This window comes from Pseudophryne corroboree, chromosome 9, assembly GCF_028390025.1.
Source record: "Pseudophryne corroboree isolate aPseCor3 chromosome 9, aPseCor3.hap2, whole genome shotgun sequence".
NCBI classification, from domain to species: Eukaryota; Metazoa; Chordata; class Amphibia; order Anura; family Myobatrachidae; genus Pseudophryne; species Pseudophryne corroboree.
The window spans coordinates 414157637-414176459 of NC_086452.1; the positions used below are offsets into that span (position 1 = coordinate 414157637).

The 18823-nt window shown below is 44.1% G+C and overlaps 1 protein-coding gene across 1 annotated transcript in view; it reads right to left on the reverse strand.

The window, feature by feature from the left end:
- The window catches only part of ADAMTS9 (ADAM metallopeptidase with thrombospondin type 1 motif 9), a 366262-nt gene that overhangs the window by 257432 nt on the left and 90007 nt on the right, over positions 1–18823 (reverse strand). Inside the window, exons 4-8 of the mRNA XM_063940922.1 lie at positions 11789–12066; positions 6214–6297; positions 5998–6122; positions 4578–4618; positions 262–367 (exon numbers count right to left, since the gene is read on the reverse strand). Coding sequence (XP_063796992.1) covers positions 262–367; positions 4578–4618; positions 5998–6122; positions 6214–6297; positions 11789–12066 — 634 coding nt within the window. The remainder of the gene's footprint in view (positions 1–261; positions 368–4577; positions 4619–5997; positions 6123–6213; positions 6298–11788; positions 12067–18823) is intronic.

The following is an 18823-nucleotide window of genomic DNA, read 5'->3' on the forward strand; positions in this document are numbered from 1 at the left end:
TAAAGGAGAAGAATTATTAACCATCTAAACATGGCCAAAAGGTCTTTTTAAGTAGTGTCTCTACTACATTTAGACACAATTGTGGCAAATGTCTTTTAATGTTTTCATAGGGTGCCCCCCTTTCTGGTATTCAATGCCATTTTACACTCACTCCTAAAGCGCTACTTCTAAAATATGTATACTTCAAATATAAATACGCTGTACAGATCTGTTATATAGTAAGATTTATTTTGAAGACAAACATATTTACATGAAACATACACATGTCCAAGCTCATGTGCTATCGTAAACGCCGTGCTCAGTCCGTTGTCTTCACTGATCGAACAACTTCTGTACTGGTCACACACTGTGCCGAGTTCAGCCAAGCCTGCCAGGAGCACAGAGGAATCAGGAAACAGAGGTTGTCACAGTGTAATCATTAGAACATGAATTGCTAGCTTACAGTTTACAACATGATTATTAAATGCTAACGTTAATTGGTATATATAAACAGTTATTTGTAAATGTCTGTGTGCAAACTTGGAAGTGTCTGTGGTGCTTGTGCTATTGGTATTTATGGCATTTTTTCTTGTTGTGTTTGTCTCAGTCTGTTGCAAATACAGCATTCCCCCACAATACAGGAAATCATATGTATTGATCAGAATGTCTTTGGGGGTGATTCAGACCTGATCGGTGGGCTGCAAGCTTTGCTGTCCTGCGTTCAGATAGTCGCCGCCTCCAGGGGGAGTGTAAAGTCACCGTGTAAGTGTGCGATCCTATGTGTACGTCGAGCTGTTTAAAATCCACTTTGTGCAGTCTCTGCGCAGCCCAGGACTTACTCCTACAGTGCAATGAGATCGGGGCCGGACCTGACGTCAGACACACTCCCTGAAAACGCTTGGGAATGCCTGCGTTTTTCCGGACACTCCCAATAAACGGTCAGTAATCACCCACAAATGGCTTCCGCCTGTCAATCACTTTGCGAACGCTTGTGCGATCGTTTTTTTCTAACATCACATCGCTGACCGGCGATGCCCTTTGTTGCTGTCCGATGCACATGCGCATTGTGGTGCATACACATGCGCAGTTAGTACCTGATCGCCCGCTGCGCGAAAACGCATGGAAGGAATCAGGTCTGAATCACCCCATTTAAAAGCTAGTCAGTATCAGTGAGGTATAGAACTCAGCTACACAAAAAGAGAACAACCGCGCTAATGCCGGGATTTAAATGGTTGAGCAGCCTTGAAAAAAAACAAAACACTAATATTTATATAGAGCAAGGCGCTTGTAACAATGTATTGTATGTTGCAAAATACAATACATTGTTACAAGCGCCTTGCTCTATATAAATAATAGAACTCAGCTAGTAGGAATTGAGAATATGGGTGACATGTACTAAGCAGTGATAAAAGTGGAGAAGTGAGTCAGTGGAGAAGTTGCCCATAGCAACCAATCAGCATTGACGTAACATTCATAATTTGCATACTATAAAAGTATACAGAGCAGCTGATTAGTTGCCATGGGCAACTTCTCCACTGGCTCACTTCTCCACTTTTATCACTGCTTAGTACATGTCGCCCTATAACATCTAAGACGGGAAGTAGTGGCGTCCGAGTTTGCCGGAGGTGCGGGATTCCGGACGAAGTTGGAATTTTTTTTTGTAATTACTGTCACTTTAAAAAAACGTCCTACTGTACTAATGCATCCTGCCTCTAGTATTTTCCAGAACAGAAGCTAATCAATACAGTATGACAATCAGAAAATATTTTACATTTTTAAAATAGATAAAGCCCCCTTTGGCATTCATTAAACTGAAAATAAACATTGCTCCACATTAATTAACTATAAATGACATTTACATATTATATGCGCATTTCTCTGGAGCCGGTATTGATGACCTTTCATACCGGATTTTCTATCATTGTTTTTTTTTTTTCAGGACAGTGCAGGGAACCGATTGGAGGAGACTTTCAAAATAGCTGACAGAGGCTGAAGCTCCCCGATAGATATGAAGGTTACCAGCAGTGTATTATCTTAACTCCTGCCATGATATATGTGAATATTATTACAACTGGTGTTTTCAATGAGGTCAACTTGATTTATCAAGTTAATTGGCCCTTTATTTGCACATACTGTATTTTATTTACTGCATTAATAGTATTGGGCTACAAGTGTAGGATCGCTAAATGATTTGCCAGCGCTCCTATTGTTTTGCATGACAATAAATAAGGCTCACTTGCAAAAGTAGAAAAGTTTTGTAACATTTTATGCTTTGTGCAGATGCACTTGTAGTTATGAGTAGGTGCATGGACTTGCTGCATTAGTGAGTCCAAGGCTTCTGATTTTTCAGTTACGTCCTTAGACCTCGGAGATTGGACCACATTCTATACTTTCAGTGGGAAGCTAATTGCAGCGTGTGTTTTCTGTTTAGGAGAAAACGTATTTCTAAGCACACATGAACCTATGCCCTTCTTTCTCATGATTAAGTCATAAATGAAGCTAAACTGAGTAGTGTTTTAGTTATTTATTTATTACCCGTTATTTATATAGCACACACATATTCCGCAGCGCTTTACAAAGAATATTTGATCATTCACATCAGTCCCTGCCCCAGTGGAGCTTACAATCTATGTGCCTAATTCAGAGTTGATTGCAGTAGCAAATTTGTTAGCAGTTGGGCAAAACCATGGCCCTCATTCCGAGTTGTTCGCTCGCTAGCCACTTTTCGCAGCAGTGCACACGCTAAGCCGCCGCCCTCTGGGAGTGAATCTTAGCTTAGCTGAATTGCGAACGAAGTATTCGCAATATTGCGAAAAGATTTTTCTTTGCAGTTTCTGAGTAGCTCGAGACTTACTCTTCCACTGCGATCAGTTCAGTGCTTGTCGTTCCTGGTTTGACGTCACAAACACACCCAGCGTTCGCCCAGACACTCCCCCGTTTCTCCAGCCACTCCTGCGTTTTTCCCAGAAACGGCAGCGTTTTTTCACACACTCCCATAAAACGGCCAGTTTCCGCCAAGAAACACCCACTTCCTGTCAATCACACTCCGATCAGCAGAACGAAGAAAAAACCTCGTAATGCCGTGAGTAAAATACCAAACTTCTTAGCAAATTTACTTGGCGCAGCCGCAGTGCGAACATTGCGCATGCGCAGTAAGCGGAAAATCACACCGATGCGAAGGAAAAGAACGAGCGAACAACTCGGAATGAGGGCCCATGTGCACTGCAGGGGGGGAGGGGGGGAAAAGATATAACACGTGCAGAGAGTTAGATATGGGTGGGGTGTGTTCAAACTGAAATCTATATTGCAGTGTGAAAATAAAGCAGCCACTTAATTCTTCCCTTGGATTGTGGGAGGAAACAGGAGTACCCGGAGGAAACCCACTCCGCACAGTTAGGAGCATGGTGGGACCAACCTGTATTTAGATAGATACAAATGAGCATATTTTTTATCAATTCCACCCTTAAACTGCTATTAAAGCTGGTTCAGGGAAGAATTAAGTATACCTTAAATGTACCAATACAGAAAGCAGGAGCTTTCTACCCGCCAGCCCCTGTAGCAGCCATCCCCATAGTTTTATGGAGAGAGTATATAACAAGGGGAGTCATTCCGAGTTGTTCGCTCGTTGCCGATTTTCGCTATATTGCGATTAGTTGCTTACTGCGCATGCGCAAGGTTCGCAGAGCGCATGCGCTTAGTTATTTTACACAAAAGTTAGGTATTTTACTCACGGCATAATGAGGTTTTTTCATCGTTCTGGTGATCGGAGTGTGATTGACAGGAAGTGGATGTTTTTGGGTGGAAACTGGCCGTTTTCTGGGCGTGTGCGAAAAAACGCTGGCGTTTCTGGGAAAAACGCGGGAGTGTCTGAAGAAACGGGGTAGTGGCTGGGCGAACGCTGGGTGTGTTTGTGACGTCAAACCAGGAACGAAACTGACTGAACTGATCGCAGTGTAGGAGTAAGTCTGGAGCTACTCAGAAACTGCTAAGAAATTTCTATTCGCAATTCTGCTAATCTTTCGTTCGCACTTCTGCTAAGCTAAGATACACTCCCAGAGGGCGGCGGCTTAGCATGTGCAATGCTGCTAAAAGCAGCTAACGAGCGAACAACTCGGAATGAGGGCCAAGATCTGCAAATTTTCACTACGCAGATCTTGCCTGCATGGACTAGCGCCATCTTCAGATGGCTTTAGCCAACTGACTGTAATGAGGCTGCCCTGTCGGAAAAGGATCTTGCAACCCCTCTGCGGTGGGCTTCAGGAGATCATAAACTTTTTTTCCGGATGGCGCATGTGCAGCCGCAAAATCCAGGCGTTCCATAGGTAGAAGTAAAGGATCAGTATGCGGTCACTTTGCTCCTTCCGGATCACCAGGATAGGCACTTATTGGAGCCCGTGTCCTGGCGATTTATATATATACATGTAAGCAATTAAAGAATACATATCAATGCAATATGCGACTATAAAGATTCTTTAATATATACTAGACCCTAGTCTAGAACAATTGACTGATACTTTCTTTTGATTTGTGTTACAAGTTACGACCAATGCTCCCAATTTGTGTCAGGTATCCTGTTCTAATAAAACATTCCAGCTTACCTAATGTATCACACTTCTCCTGAGCTCTGCATATATCCTGTCTGAAAATGGATAGAAAAACAATATTACTATAAATTTCACACAAGATAGTTCTATCACTGTCCTTCAACATAAAGACTTTTTCACATTTTGACAATGATCTCTGGTATTTCCATTGGCTGAAAGAAGTGGGTGAGCGCTGCATACATTATTTCCGCACGCTAGACTTTTCCATACATTAAATCGTAATTCATAAAGCAGTTTTTGAGCAGAACTCAGATCCATGTAGAGCAACAAAACCTGGGCTGTGGGATTATCAGGTTGACGTAAGTCTCAGTAAAGGAAATATCTGCTGGCGGCGGCCTGTTAAACTAATGGCTCACCTCATTTATCACATTTAACTTTTGCACCTTCGAAAATCTGTCTGGAGAACAGAGCAGCAGGCTAAATAATATGTGGCTGATGCAGAATTGGTGGTAAAATGAGCACAATTTAGACCAAAAATAAGTATTTACAAAAAAGGGTATATAACCGCATATGGGGCCTAATTCAAGGTTGATTGCAAAACAAAATTTTCCTCTAAAGGGCAAATCCATGTGCACTGCAGGTGGGAGAGATATACAGTAACATGTGCAGAGAGAGTTAGATTTGGGTGGGGTGTGTTCAAACTGAAATCTTAATTGCAGTGTACAAATAAAGCAGCCAGTATTTACCCTGCACAGAAACAATATAACCCACCCAAATCTCTCTCTCTCTGCACATGTTACATATGCCCCACCTGCAGCGCACGTAGGGGCTATTTGAGACCTGATCGCTGCTGTGCCTTGGGCCGCCATTTTGGGGACGCGGTCCGGGCGGGCACACATCACACGCTGCGACCTGGAGAGCAACGGGTAGCTCCCTGCCAGCGCGCAGGATCACTGTACCTACCTATGGGGGTCTTTCCGAGTTGATCGCTAGCTGCCGTTCACAGCGCAGCGATCAGGCTAAAAATCTGCATTTCTGCGCATGCACCGCAATGCGCACGCGCGATGTACGGGTACAAAGCCTTTTGTTGTTTTGCACAGGTTGTAGCAAAGTTTTCAGTCGCACTGACGGCCGCAAGAAGATTGATAGGAAGGGGGCGTTTCTGGGTGTCAACTGACCGTTTTCAGGGAGTGTTTGCAAAAACGTAGGCGTGTCTGAAAAAACGCTGGCATGGCTGGGCGATCGCTGAAGTGATTACAAGCGCTGAGTAGGTTCAGAGCTACTCAGAATCTGCAAACTGTTTTTGCAGAGCTCGGCTGCACATGCGTTCGCACTTCTGCTAAGCTAAAATACACTCCCCAGTGGGCGGCGGCATAGCGTTTGCAAGGGTGCTAAAAACTGCTAGCGAGCGATCAACTCAGAATGACCCCCTATGTGAGCAAGAAAAAGACATTGAAAGTGATTTGTGCCGCACCTTGTAATAAGCACCGCGGTATCATGATGCGAATGATGGTTGTCATCCGGGTGATTCTGGGACTGTTGCCATATACAAAAGTTTTTTAAAGTGGTTTGAGCATTATAAGAGATGGATGGACCCTCCTGGACAGGATAATAAACAAACACACGTTCAGATTATTATGGCATCTGTACGCATTTCCCACTATATAAAGAATACATGATAATTCTGTACCTGTTCATCATGGATAACGGCTAACTTTACTACAGCAATATTTATCAAATTTCCAATGCTTGGGTCCTTATAAATAGAAGCTACCTGCATGGGATAGATAATAATTCAGTTTATTCTAATTATTAAAGAAAATGAAAACATTATAGTAATTTTATAAAATGGACCTTTAGAAGACAGTCAGAGTAGGTCAGAAATAATTGTGCTGCCATAGCGAACCTAGAAAAATCGATTTTATAAGTTTCTGCATTCTATCACATTGTTCTCCTGTACAATTCTTAACACCTTATTTAGTAGTGATAACTTATTGGCCATAACCTACAACCAATGAGATGTTAGCGTTTATCAGTCACGCTATTATCGTTATTAAATTGTATTTATTAGGCGCCACAAGTGGTTGGCAGCGCCTTACATCCGGCACACATTAGAACAATACAGGGTAAGCACAACATCACACTACAGTAACCAAAACTAAACAGAGCAAAAGTAACAATTAGCACCACAAATCTCAATACACAATACAGCTGGGATGTAAGGTAAGCGAAGGAGTGATCGGTGTACTACTAGGGGAGGGCAGCCATTGGGAGAGATGAACGGCTTTGATGGGTCTAATTCTATTCATGAAGCAGTGATAAGTGTGGAGAAGTGAGCCAGAGGAGAACTTGCCTATGGTAACCAATCAGCATTGAAGTAACATTTATAATTTACATACTATACAATTGTACGGAGCAGCTGATTGGTTGCCATGGGCAACTTCTCCACAGGCTCACTTCTCCACTCTTTTCACTGCTTCATTAATAGACCCCTGAATGAGAGCAGATGCGGGTTAGATGGCCTCTGGGTAGGTGAGGGCTGTAGTTGAAGTGTGAGAGAAGAGGGCTATGAGAACAGGAGGGAAGAGGGTCCTGCTCCAAGAAGCTTACGATCTAGGGGGAGAGCAAAGACAGATGACAAGAGGCACAATCAAGCCAGAGGGCAGGAAGTAAGCAGGGTAGAGATGGACAAGACACGGTGCAGGGGGTGCGGAGAATGACCACAAAACTGGTTATGTGGCAGAAGGGTACACTTTAATGAACAGGTGGGTTTTCAGTACCAGTTTGAAGCTTTGCACGGTCAAAGAGAGTCTGATAGAGCTATCGGGGGTAATTACAAGTTGATCGCAGCAGGATTTTTGATAGCAATTGGGCAAAACCATGTGTACTGCAGGGGAGGCAGATATAACATGTGCAGAGAGAGATAGATTTGGGTGTGGTGTGTTCAATCTGCAATCTAATTTGCAGTGTAAAAATAAAGCAGCCAGTATTTACCCTGCACAGAAATAAAATAACTCACACAAATCTAACTCTTTCTGCACATGTTATATCTGCCACCCCTGCAGTGCACATGGTTTTGCCCAATTGCTATCAAAAATCCTGCTGCGATCAACTTGGAATTACCCCCATCGAACATTATACTTAGAAGCTACAACCCGATATTTTATTGGTTGCTATAGAATACAGCATATCATTGGTTTCTGCCTGAAAAGTGATTTATTTATTTATTTTTTAGACACGTCAAACATGCTTCACAAGTCAATTTTAAAATCAGTGCTGTCCATGATGTCAGTGAAAGCAGTCTGACGCTACACTAAATATAAATGTACACATGCCACTTCACTCATTAATTCCACAAATTGCCTTCCACTTTGATTTTTTTTACGCCATAAATCCTCCACCTGGGGCATAGCCGACTGCCAGGGTGGGATGTATCAAGCATCGCATAGCAGCGTCTAGTAAGAGCTGATTTTTGCGATGAGAGGACTTCCAGTTTTATGACACAGGAGTCCTTCCAATTGGATCCCTCTCAGGGAATTATGCGGAAAGAAGCCTATAGGCAGTTTTCAGAGGTTTAACGGCATTTTTTACTTAGTACATCCCTCCCTCAATGATGATAAGGAATTTAAATGTCCAGAGATCTTGGGATCTTAGCTTAGAATTAGCTATGTGTTGCTGGATGGATATTTATAGAGGAATAAAGGCTTGATAAGCCATACTTATTACACATGGTACCCGATAAGTTGTAAGTAATACAAATGCAATTACGGACACCTAAAGCGAACAAAGAGTTTGGGGTCTACTTCGCATACGCATGACTTAAAAAGAGTAACTATGACTACACACCCACAGAATGGCTCTATAGGTGCATATGCCCAGTTGCCATAAGTACCGATTTAGCCTTTGCAGACAAATGATTGCGATGATCACGACTCATTTGTAAGTTCACAAAGATGCTTATGCAGCCAGAGACGTATGCGCAGTTTAGTAAAAATCACTAAATGCGATCATATTCAAACATGCGTGAAACTCAGAATGAGCCCCAGGGTGTGCAATACCATTAACTAGTGCTCAAAACATCTGACATTGTCATTTAATGGCGGATTAAGTGCTTTTGCTACAAAGTCCATCAAACCATCTGGGGAACATTAGTATTTTACAATGTTTCACATGTCCGGCGGATGGTATCAGGAAATTGTACATTTTTTTGGGAACATTAATCACCATATGGGGGCGCTAATTCTCAGAACACAGGGTGCAATTATCCTCCTCCCTTTACAAAATGCTTTGATAAAGCGATGTGTTAAGAGAGATAAGTAAAGGTGCAATATTCAGCACAGAAGTTCATTACATACGACACGAGGATTTATATTGGGGGTCATTCCGAGTTGATCGCTAGCTGCCGTTGTTCGCAGCGCAGCGATCAGGCTAAAAATTGACATTTCTGCGCATGCGTATGCACCGCAATGCGCACGTGCCACGTACGGGTACAAAGGCATTTGTTGTTAAGCACAGGTTCTAGCGAAGTTTTCAGTCGCACTGACGGCCGCAAGAAGATTGACAGGAAGGGGGCGTTTCTGGGTGTCAAGTGACCGTTTTCAGGGAGTGTTTGCAAAAACGCAGGCGTGTCTGAAAAAACGCAGGCGTGGCTGGGCGTTCGCTGGGCGGGTGTATGACATCAAATCCGGACACGAATAGGCTGAAGTGATCGCAAGCGCTGAGTAGGTTCAGAGCTACTCAGAAACTGCACAAACTGTTTTTGCTGAGCTCAGCTGCACAGGCGTTCACACTTCTGCTAAGCTAAAATACACTCCCCGGTGGGCGGCAGAATAGCGTTTTCACGGCTGCTAAAACTAGCTAGCGAGCGATCAACTCGGAATGACCCCCTATGTTCCCAAAGATAGTCTTATATTTCCTTTATATTGCAACCTCTTCATTGACTGACTGCTTAATGCAGCTATGCAGAATTATCCTAATATAAAATAGTTGTACTTGGGTGTATTTGCCAAACATAATTATTGGGAGAAACAAACATGGGAGTATGTTAGTTTTATTCAGCAATGGCAAGGTAAATCTTGTCCATGCCTAATAAACGTGCATGATGATCCTTGGTTACTGACATACTGACACTGCTGCAATTACTTCTTGTACATTCCGGGCTGATTATTTTTTCTTAACCTATTTTTTTGGCCACTGACGGTTACAGCTAATCCTGTGCTGGTTTGCAGAGTTCCCTGACAGCTAACCAACCCAAAACTGAAATTTAACTGCGGGTGAAATCGAGATAAAATAAAAATAATGAATGTTACTAATGTGCCAGGTCCCCCAACGCCAAGTCTCTGTCCTCTCTCTTGCTTACAGTGCACTGACTTTGCTCAGGGTTGTCAATGGCCCTTCTCCATGAATTTCTTATTTGCATAACACTAGTGTACGTCTAAGCAAAGAAACTGGTTAGAGTTGTGTATCTGGTGTCTGCTCATTTTTTTGTTTTGCTTCTGCTGGATAAATTTGGAATATAGGGGTCTATTTACTACATACTTGCCTACTCTCCCGGAATGGCCCGGAAGCTCCCGAAAATCGGATGACCCTCCCGGCCCCCTCGGAAGAGCAGGCAAGTCTCCCGATTTCAGCGGTCTTTACTCGCTAAGTGGGCGGTCCGGGCAGGCGATGACGTGATTCTTGTTGAATCGCGTCATCATAGCCACGCCCCCTGCTGTATAATGCCGGTAATAGCAGCATTACACAATGAGGGCGTGGCTTACATGACGCGACCCCCCCACAGCCACGCCCCCCGCCCCACCCTCACCACGCCCCCATCCCGCCTCTGCCCCCCCCCCCCAAAGCACGTTACGTCACTGCCCACCCCCCCGCTGAGCCGACCTGGCTGGAGAGAGCAGCCTAAAAGTCGGCAAGTATGATTTACTAAGCCTTGGGTGGTGATAAAGGACCAGCCAATTGGCTCCTAACTACTATGCCACAGGCTGTGTTTGAAAAATGACGGACAGTTACGAGCCGATTGGCTGGTACTTTATCTCCAGCGACTTTATCTCCATCCAAGGCTTAGTAAATAGACCCCATAGTTTTGATTTAACTTCAGCTGGCTTTTTTATCTTTCCTATGGACTAGGCTCTGTGAATGACTTACAGATTACTTTTTGCCGTATGTAAAGAGAGAACTGACAGCTATTTACAGATATTAAAGCCTGGAGGCTGACTTGCATTAATCTTAAGTGGGTAATTATTCCGGGTGGCTGTTTTCTAGGTGTCCTGTATTCACTTCTCAAATTGGGCTTGATTCTGTCTCGCCCGTAATTGCGCCTGTGCTCCGACGCGAATAGCCGCAGCTTTTCTCACGGCAAGTTTCTTTGTATTTAATCTGCAACTTTGTACGTGTGCAAAACCAATTCTTGCGCGGTTAAAGTCGCAGGCTAGCTTCTCTGCCGCGCTGGGCGTCTCGCATCCTACGGTGGATAGACACGTGGTGTTTGAGCACACATCTGTACAGACAGCCTATGCTAGTAATTACATTTTATTTATGTATATATATATATATATATATATATATATATATATGTTTAATATAAAGCCTTGATTATTATTGTAATTGTGTCAGTGGCGGCACTAGGGCATACCTCCCAACTGTCCCGATCTTCGCAAGACCCGTTTCTTGAGCATTGTCCTGATTTCCCACCCGCAGGCTGCAGTGTCCCGCGGTGGGGGAGGGGGGGTTGGAAAGCACCTTGTCACTCACTACTCATACACAGAGCATCTATTCTTCACAGGAGACAGATGGACTGGGAGCATGCCAGCAGCTCACAGAGTGCTGGCCATGCCCCCTCACTGACTAAAGAGGGAGGCGTGGATTGCGAGAGGGACATCCTGCGAAACCATGCCCCCTTTTTCTGAGGCCACACCTCCTTTGCAGGCACGGGGATGCAAGGGTGCGGGCCATACCGGGTGTCACTATGCGAGAGTGACATACGGCCACTCCCCCAAAATATCACACAGTGCTTGCAGTGCCATTCCTCCTTTTGCGCAAGTGGTGCCACGCTGGGTGTCACCGCCAATAGTGACGCCACTGAATTGTGCACTGTTTCAATTTTCCTGTTCCATGCATATAAAGCCATTTTAAAGTGTCTCATGATAAAGATGGTTACAACGTTTATCTATTTAAATACAGCCTGTTGTTACTTATTACACACACGTTATAATTCTTCAGTGTTCTTAATAGACAGGAAGTGGCGCAAGCAAAAATGAGATACTTACTATGGACATTAGCGTTAAAACATAATGATGGAGGTTAGCACCGTGAAATTCAACCATCTTGTTGTCAGCAACTACCATCACTTCAACATACCGAGGGTAGGACAGAAAGCGTTTTGTTCTTCTGAGGGTATGTGTTGCATTGATCTTGTCACTATTATCATATGAGGGATCTTGGTTTGGTACTAGCCTCTTTCTTGTGTTCTCTACCTCTGAAAACATTCCGTTTTGTGTCTGCGGAGTTCCCCTATTCCTGTGTTTGACTGGATTATATTTTCGACCTGTAATAACATAAAAAGGAGACAATGTAAGATGAGGAAATGCCAGGAACATATAATATTTCATTTGTATATGGTTATTGTACTTCCTCCTTTTACTATACACAACCCTAGTTATTATGAGGTTTGGGCTTTTTTGATTCCCCAATCTGTAACGAGAATCCCAGTGCTTCAGGGTAATAAGACATGTTTGCTGGCTGCAGATAGACCTGTAAGTGGAGCAGGTTGCAATCATGGGTAGACTGAAACCACGGCTACTGCCTGAGGCAGCAACTGAAATGGTGCCTTATACATCCCTTAAAGTGACAGGCATGTTTGCAAAGCTGCCATCAGAAATGACGGGCCCGGGACTAGCAAAAGAGACAGCCCCCCCCCCCCCCCCCCCAAAAAAAAAAAAAAAAATTACAATAATAATTAAATAACATATTTATATATACAAAAAATTCTGTGTCCCCATAGTTTTGTCCCTAGCACCATATTATGCACCACACTGTAATGCCCCACACAGTAGTGATGCCCCAGTACCTGTTCATTGGGGTACTTCTTGTTGTCAGGGGTTGTGCTTGCGCTGGAGCTGCTGCCTATTTCAAGTAAAATAGAAAATGTCCCTTCCAAAATGGACGCCGCCTCAAAGGAGACAGTTATTAAAGATTCTAGAGCCTCCTCTAGTATCTTTAATAACTGTCTCCACTGAGGCGGCTGCCATTTTGAGAGGGACTTTTCAATAGCCTGCAGGAGCCGGGCAGCGGCGGCAGTAGGACAGACGACGGCAGGAGGACGGATGGCGGCGGGCGGGCAGCGGCATGAGTGGGCCGGGCCCTTCCCTCTCTGTTAGAGAGGCCGGGCCCGGGGACTGCTGTGCCCGCAGCACCCCCCTGATGGCAGGCCTGCATGTTTGCATTACTCTAACAAACAGTATAAAAGACAAATATTGAATTATTTTTTCTCCTAGAGGGGGAGTTAAATCAAAGCTTTGAGAGACAAAGTACCAACCAATCAGCTTGTAGCTGCCATTTTACAGGCTGTACTTGCAAAATTACAGAAGCTGATTGGTTTGTACTTTATCTCTCTCCAAGGTTTAACTCATACATCTCTCCCTATGTAACAACATTTCCTCTATGGTATATAATGGGCATCATCAAACTGTGTCTCTGTCTTGCTCTGCTTGCAGGAAATAACCATATTCTGTCAGAAGTGTTAGCAGTGGCGGTCTGGCGGCCCCAGAGGTGGGGATGCAGTGCAGTGCAAAATTCAAATAGGGGCGCCACACTAACTGCCACCCAAACACTGCCAAATATCGCCGGCCGGGACTCACTGGCAGTTAGTGTGGCTTCACTATTAGAATTTTGGACTGTGCTGCAGCCTCACCTCTGCAGCCGCCACTAAGGGGTCTATTTACTAAGCGTTGGATGGAGATAAGGAGGAAGGAGATAAAGTACCAGCCAATCAGCTCATAACTGCTGACAGTTAAGAGCGGATTGGCTGGTAGTTTATCTCTGAACACTTTATCTCCATCCAAGGCTTAGTAAATAGACCCATATGCTAGGCATTCCGGTAGAGTTGGCAAGTATAGCTGAGTGTTTGTGTGTTACTACGATGATGTATATGGGTTACTGAAGATAACGCCTAGACACCAACTTGACCTATTCCATCCAAGAGATCTATCTGCCCCTGAACTTATCGACAACTATTTTCTTGACTTAACCTAGGCTCAATTAATAAATGAATGTAGAATTTTGTTTTATATCAGTTAATTAATAAATCTTATCTTTATTCAAGAAGAAAGCAGAATGGCTGAAGTGAAGATGACATCATTGGGGAAGAATGCCTGCACGCTTTCTGTGGGCCTGAATGTCTGTGTGCTACCGGGGTCCTCCTGAATGCATACATGCCACTGTGGGCCGAAATGTGTGCATGTTACTATGGGACCACCTTATGCATGTGTATTACACTGTGTGCCAATCAACTCAAAATCAGCCACATGTGACAGCTCACATATCAGATCCTTACATATGATAACTTCTCAGACATAATGCGACATATACTACACTTGATTCCTCAAATATGTCTTCACACTGCTAATGACCACATCACATTTGCCACAATCTGATAAAAAGTTTAAGTAAAATAAAGTTATTCCCTATAAGTAGTAAGTGGTCTATTTACTAAGCCTTGGAGAGAGATAAAGTACCAGCCAATCAGCTCTAACTGCCATGTGTTTGAAAAATGCCAGGAGATGGTTGGTTGGTTGGTTGGTTGGTTGGTTGGTTGGTTGGTTGGTTGGATGGTTGGTTCATTCATTCATTGGTTCTACCTGGCTGACGATGTTTGTCAGTGTTTGGAGTGGCAGTAGGTGTGGCTCCCCTATTTGAATTTCGGACTGTGCTGCAGCCCCACCTATGGAGCCATCACTACCCCCTATAGATCAAATCCCCAAAACACAACACACCCTCTTTTGATTTCAGTTGCTCAATATCCATCACATGGGACAGATGTATTATGCCTTGGAGAGTGATAAAGTGCAAGAATATACATGACCAACCAATCAGCTCTTAACTGACTTTTTTTAAACACAGCCTGTAACATGGCAGTTAGGAGCTGACTGGCTGGTACTTTATCTCTCTCCACTTTATTTCTCCCCAATGTTTAGTAAATAGACCCCTAAATTATGTCCAGATTGCCGATTTTCTAGCTGCCAGAGGCAAGAAGAACAGCTCCATGACCTGAGGGTCTATTCGTGAAGCCGTGAAAAGTGTGGAGAAGTGAGCCAGTGGAGAAGTTGCCCGTGGCAACCAATCAGCTGTCTGTATTATTTTCTAGTATGCAAATTCTGAATGTTACTTCAATGCTGATTGGTTGCCAAGGGCAACTTCTCCACTAGATCACTTCTCCACACTTTTCACTGCTTCATGAATAGACCCCCTGATAAGGTATTCATGATATGTATATATGTAAAACACGCTTGCTTCATTTGTGTGTGTGTGTGTGTGTGTGGGGGGGGGGGGTTACATTACACTTTTTAAATCCAATTAATCATTGTATCTATTAAAATCAGTACTATTAAAAGCAAATATACTATTGATTCATGTTGCAGACACGCCGGGAAAACAGAAAAGTCTACATGTCTGAAAATCTTAATTTCGAAAACATTTGTCCCTTTTATGTTATGTGAGGAGGGTGCCATTCTCTACGTAAGCTGCAGTGACCTTTCTATATATTGTGTGCTATTTTTATGCATGCTTTTCATTTTGAACTAATTAGTGCTTGCAACAATTTCCTCCATTCCAATTTCCGGGTTCTCGTCGCTCCATTTTAGCCATAACTCACTCAAATTCATACTGAAAGCAACCTTCTAAAAATATCAGAGGGAAGAAAGATATGATCATGCTACCTAGATAAAAAGAATCCGGGAGCCAAGATAAGGTAGAAACACGTGTGTATGACATTAAGGAAATGATGACTTCCAGACGTTATACTCTGCATTGACATCAGCCAAACGTCTTCAACAGAATCCACAGTTAAGCTTTGTATTTATAGCACAGAATGGAATTTACTAAGTACTCTGAAAGTGCATAATTATAATTTGGATGCAATTTAACATTATAGTAATTGTTACGTTTTCAGCAAAACATGCGGAAAAAAATAACCACAACATATAGCTCAATTAGCTGGATAGTGATAGCCACTTATCTTCTCAGGAATACATACAATTTACCGTTGGCCGGGATCCCGGCTGTTATGATCACGACAGTGGGATCCCGGCCACCAGTATGCCGGAAGTTCACTGCGTTCGCCACGCTGTGGGCATGGTTATATTCTCCCTCTATGGGTGTCGTGGACACCCATAGACGTAGAAAAGCCTGTGGCGCCGGTATTCCGGTGGTGGCATTTTAACTCCTGTTGGGATTCCAGCGTCGGCAATGTGACCTCCGGGAACCCGACAGGCGGTCTCGTGATTGCCTCCCATCTTCTCAGACTCTGCATATTATTTATTACCCTCATTCACCCCGGAATAATCTTCCTTCCACAGGTAAATTTTTTCCTGACACCACTCGGAATCCCGGCGCAGGGAACACTGACCGACGACATCCTGAGGGTATGTATTGAGGGACGGTTAGTGTTAGTACAAGGGAGAGGGTTAGGATTAGGCACTAGAGGGGGGTTAGCTGTAGCCGCCAGCCCCCCCCCCCCCCCCCCCCCCGAGTCTTAGCCCTAGTCGCCACACCAGGTGGGTTAGGGTTAGGGTAGGGGTAAATTAATTATTAAAAAGTTGGCATACCAGGGTCGGTCATGTGACCGCTGGGATTAGATATCACACCCCTGCCTCACAGCACTGAGGTCATGCGTTCAATTACCCACATGGCCCTCACTGTATGGAGTTTGTATGTTCTCCCTTTATGTTCTCCTTGTACTTGCATTTCCTCTGGGTGCTCCGGTTTCCTACCACAATCCAAAACATACTGGTAGGATAACTGGCTCCCGACAAAAATTAACCCTAGTGTGAATGTTTGTGTATGTACATATAGGGCAGACTATATGGGCCAAGTGGTTCTTATCTGCCACCAACATTCTATATTTCTAGATCTACTACAACTTTTTTTTTTTTCCAGAGTAACCCACTCTGCCCTAACTGGCATGATCATGTGGTGGCTTGTCACCCCTGCCATGTCACCCCATTATAATTTCTCCGACACCTGTCAAACATATCATTAAAATCAAACAAAATTAAGATACATCAATGTTCTACACATAATATCGCCTGTGGCCACAATCAAACTTAAACTTTAGGTGCAGACTCAAACGAACGGGTACAAGATGAAGAGATGACTATGAGGTCATGAAAGATGAAGCTCTCTGATAGTAGCAAAGCTGAGAACTTAGATCATTCATACCCCTTTTCCACCTACTGAGCACGTGTCGCAGCCAGGAGCCTGACACGGGTGCTACCCAGCTGTAGCCCATGCTCAGCCCCCTTCCCACTGCGCTCACCAGCCCGGTATATTGCTGGGTTGGTGACGCTGCTAGTGATCACATGATCTCCCAGCGCCGCCCTTCCATACTGTGTGAACGGGAGACGTGTCGCATCGACGCGGCTTCCGTTTACACTACACAGCTTACCGGGTTGAACACGTGTTCAACCCGGCAAGCTACCCGGGTAGGATTCCCGGATCACTTGATCCGGGAATTTGCAGGGGGGGGGGGGGCTGTTTCCACTAGGAAAAAAACACGGGTAAATGCTAGAGATGAGCGGGTTCGGTTTCTTTGAATCCGAACCCGCACGAACTTCACTTTTTTTTTCACGGGTCCGAGCGACTCGGATCTTCCCGCCTTGCTCGGTTAACCCGAGCGCGCCCGAACGTCATCATGACGCTGTCGGATTCTCGCGAGACTCGGATTCTATATAAGGAGCCGCGCGTCGCCGCCATTTTCACACGTGCATTGAGATTGATAGGGAGAGGACGTGGCTGGCGTCCTCTCCATTAGAATAGATTAGAAGAGAGAGAGAGAGAGAGAGATTGTGCAGACAGAGTTTACCACAGTGACCAGTGCAGTTGTTGTTAAGTTAACTTTTATTTAATATATCCGTTCTCTGCTATATCCGTTCTCTGCCTGAAAAAAACGATACACAGCAGTCACACAGTGTGACTCAGTCTGTGTGCACTCAGCTCAGCCCAGTGTGCTGCACATCAATGTATAAAAGCTTATAATAATTGTGGGGGAGACTGGGGAGCACTGCAGGTTGTTATAGCAGGAGCCAGGAGTACATAATATTATATTAATTTAAAATTAAACAGTGCACACTTTTGCTGCAGGAGTGCCACTGCCAGTGTGACTAGTGGTGACCAGTGCCTGACCACCAGTATAGTAGTATATTGTTGTATACTATCTCTTTATCAACCAGTCTATATTAGCAGCAGACACAGTACAGTGCGGTAGTTCACGGCTGTGGCTACCTCTGTGTCGGCAGTCGGCACTCGGCAGGCAGTCCGTCCATCCATAATTGTATAATTATATACCACCTAACCGTGGTATTTTTTTTTCTTTCTTTATACCGTCGTCATAGTCATACTAGTTGTTACGAGTATACTACTATCTCTTTATCAACCAGTGTACAGTGCGGTAGTTCACGGCTGTGGCTACCTCTGTGTCGGCAGTCGGCAGGCAGTCCGTCCATCCATAATTGTATTATTATAATATATACCACCTAACCGTGGTTTTTTTTTCATTCTTTATACCGTCATAGTGTCATACTAGTTGTTACGAGTATACTACTATCTCTTTATCAACCAGTGTACAGTGCGGTAGTTCACGGCTGTGGCTACCTCTGTGTCGGCAGTCGGCAGGCAGTCCGTCCATCCATAATTGTATTATAATATATACCACCTAACCGTGGTTTTTTTTTCATTCTTTATACCGTCATAGTGTCATACTAGTTGTTACGAGTATACTACTATCTCTTTATCAACCAGTGTACAGTGCGGTAGTTCACGGCTGTGGCTACCTCTGTGTCGGCAGTCGGCAGGCAGTCCGTCCATCCATAATTGTATTATAATATATACCACCTAACCGTGGTTTTTTTTTCATTCTTTATACCGTCATAGTCAGTCATACTAGTTGTTACGAGTATACTACTATCTCTTTATCAACCAGTGTACAGTGCGGTAGTTCACGGCTGTGGCTACCTCTGTGTCGGCACTCGGCAGGCAGTCCGTCCATCCATAATTGTATTATAATATATACCACCTAACCGTGGTTTTTT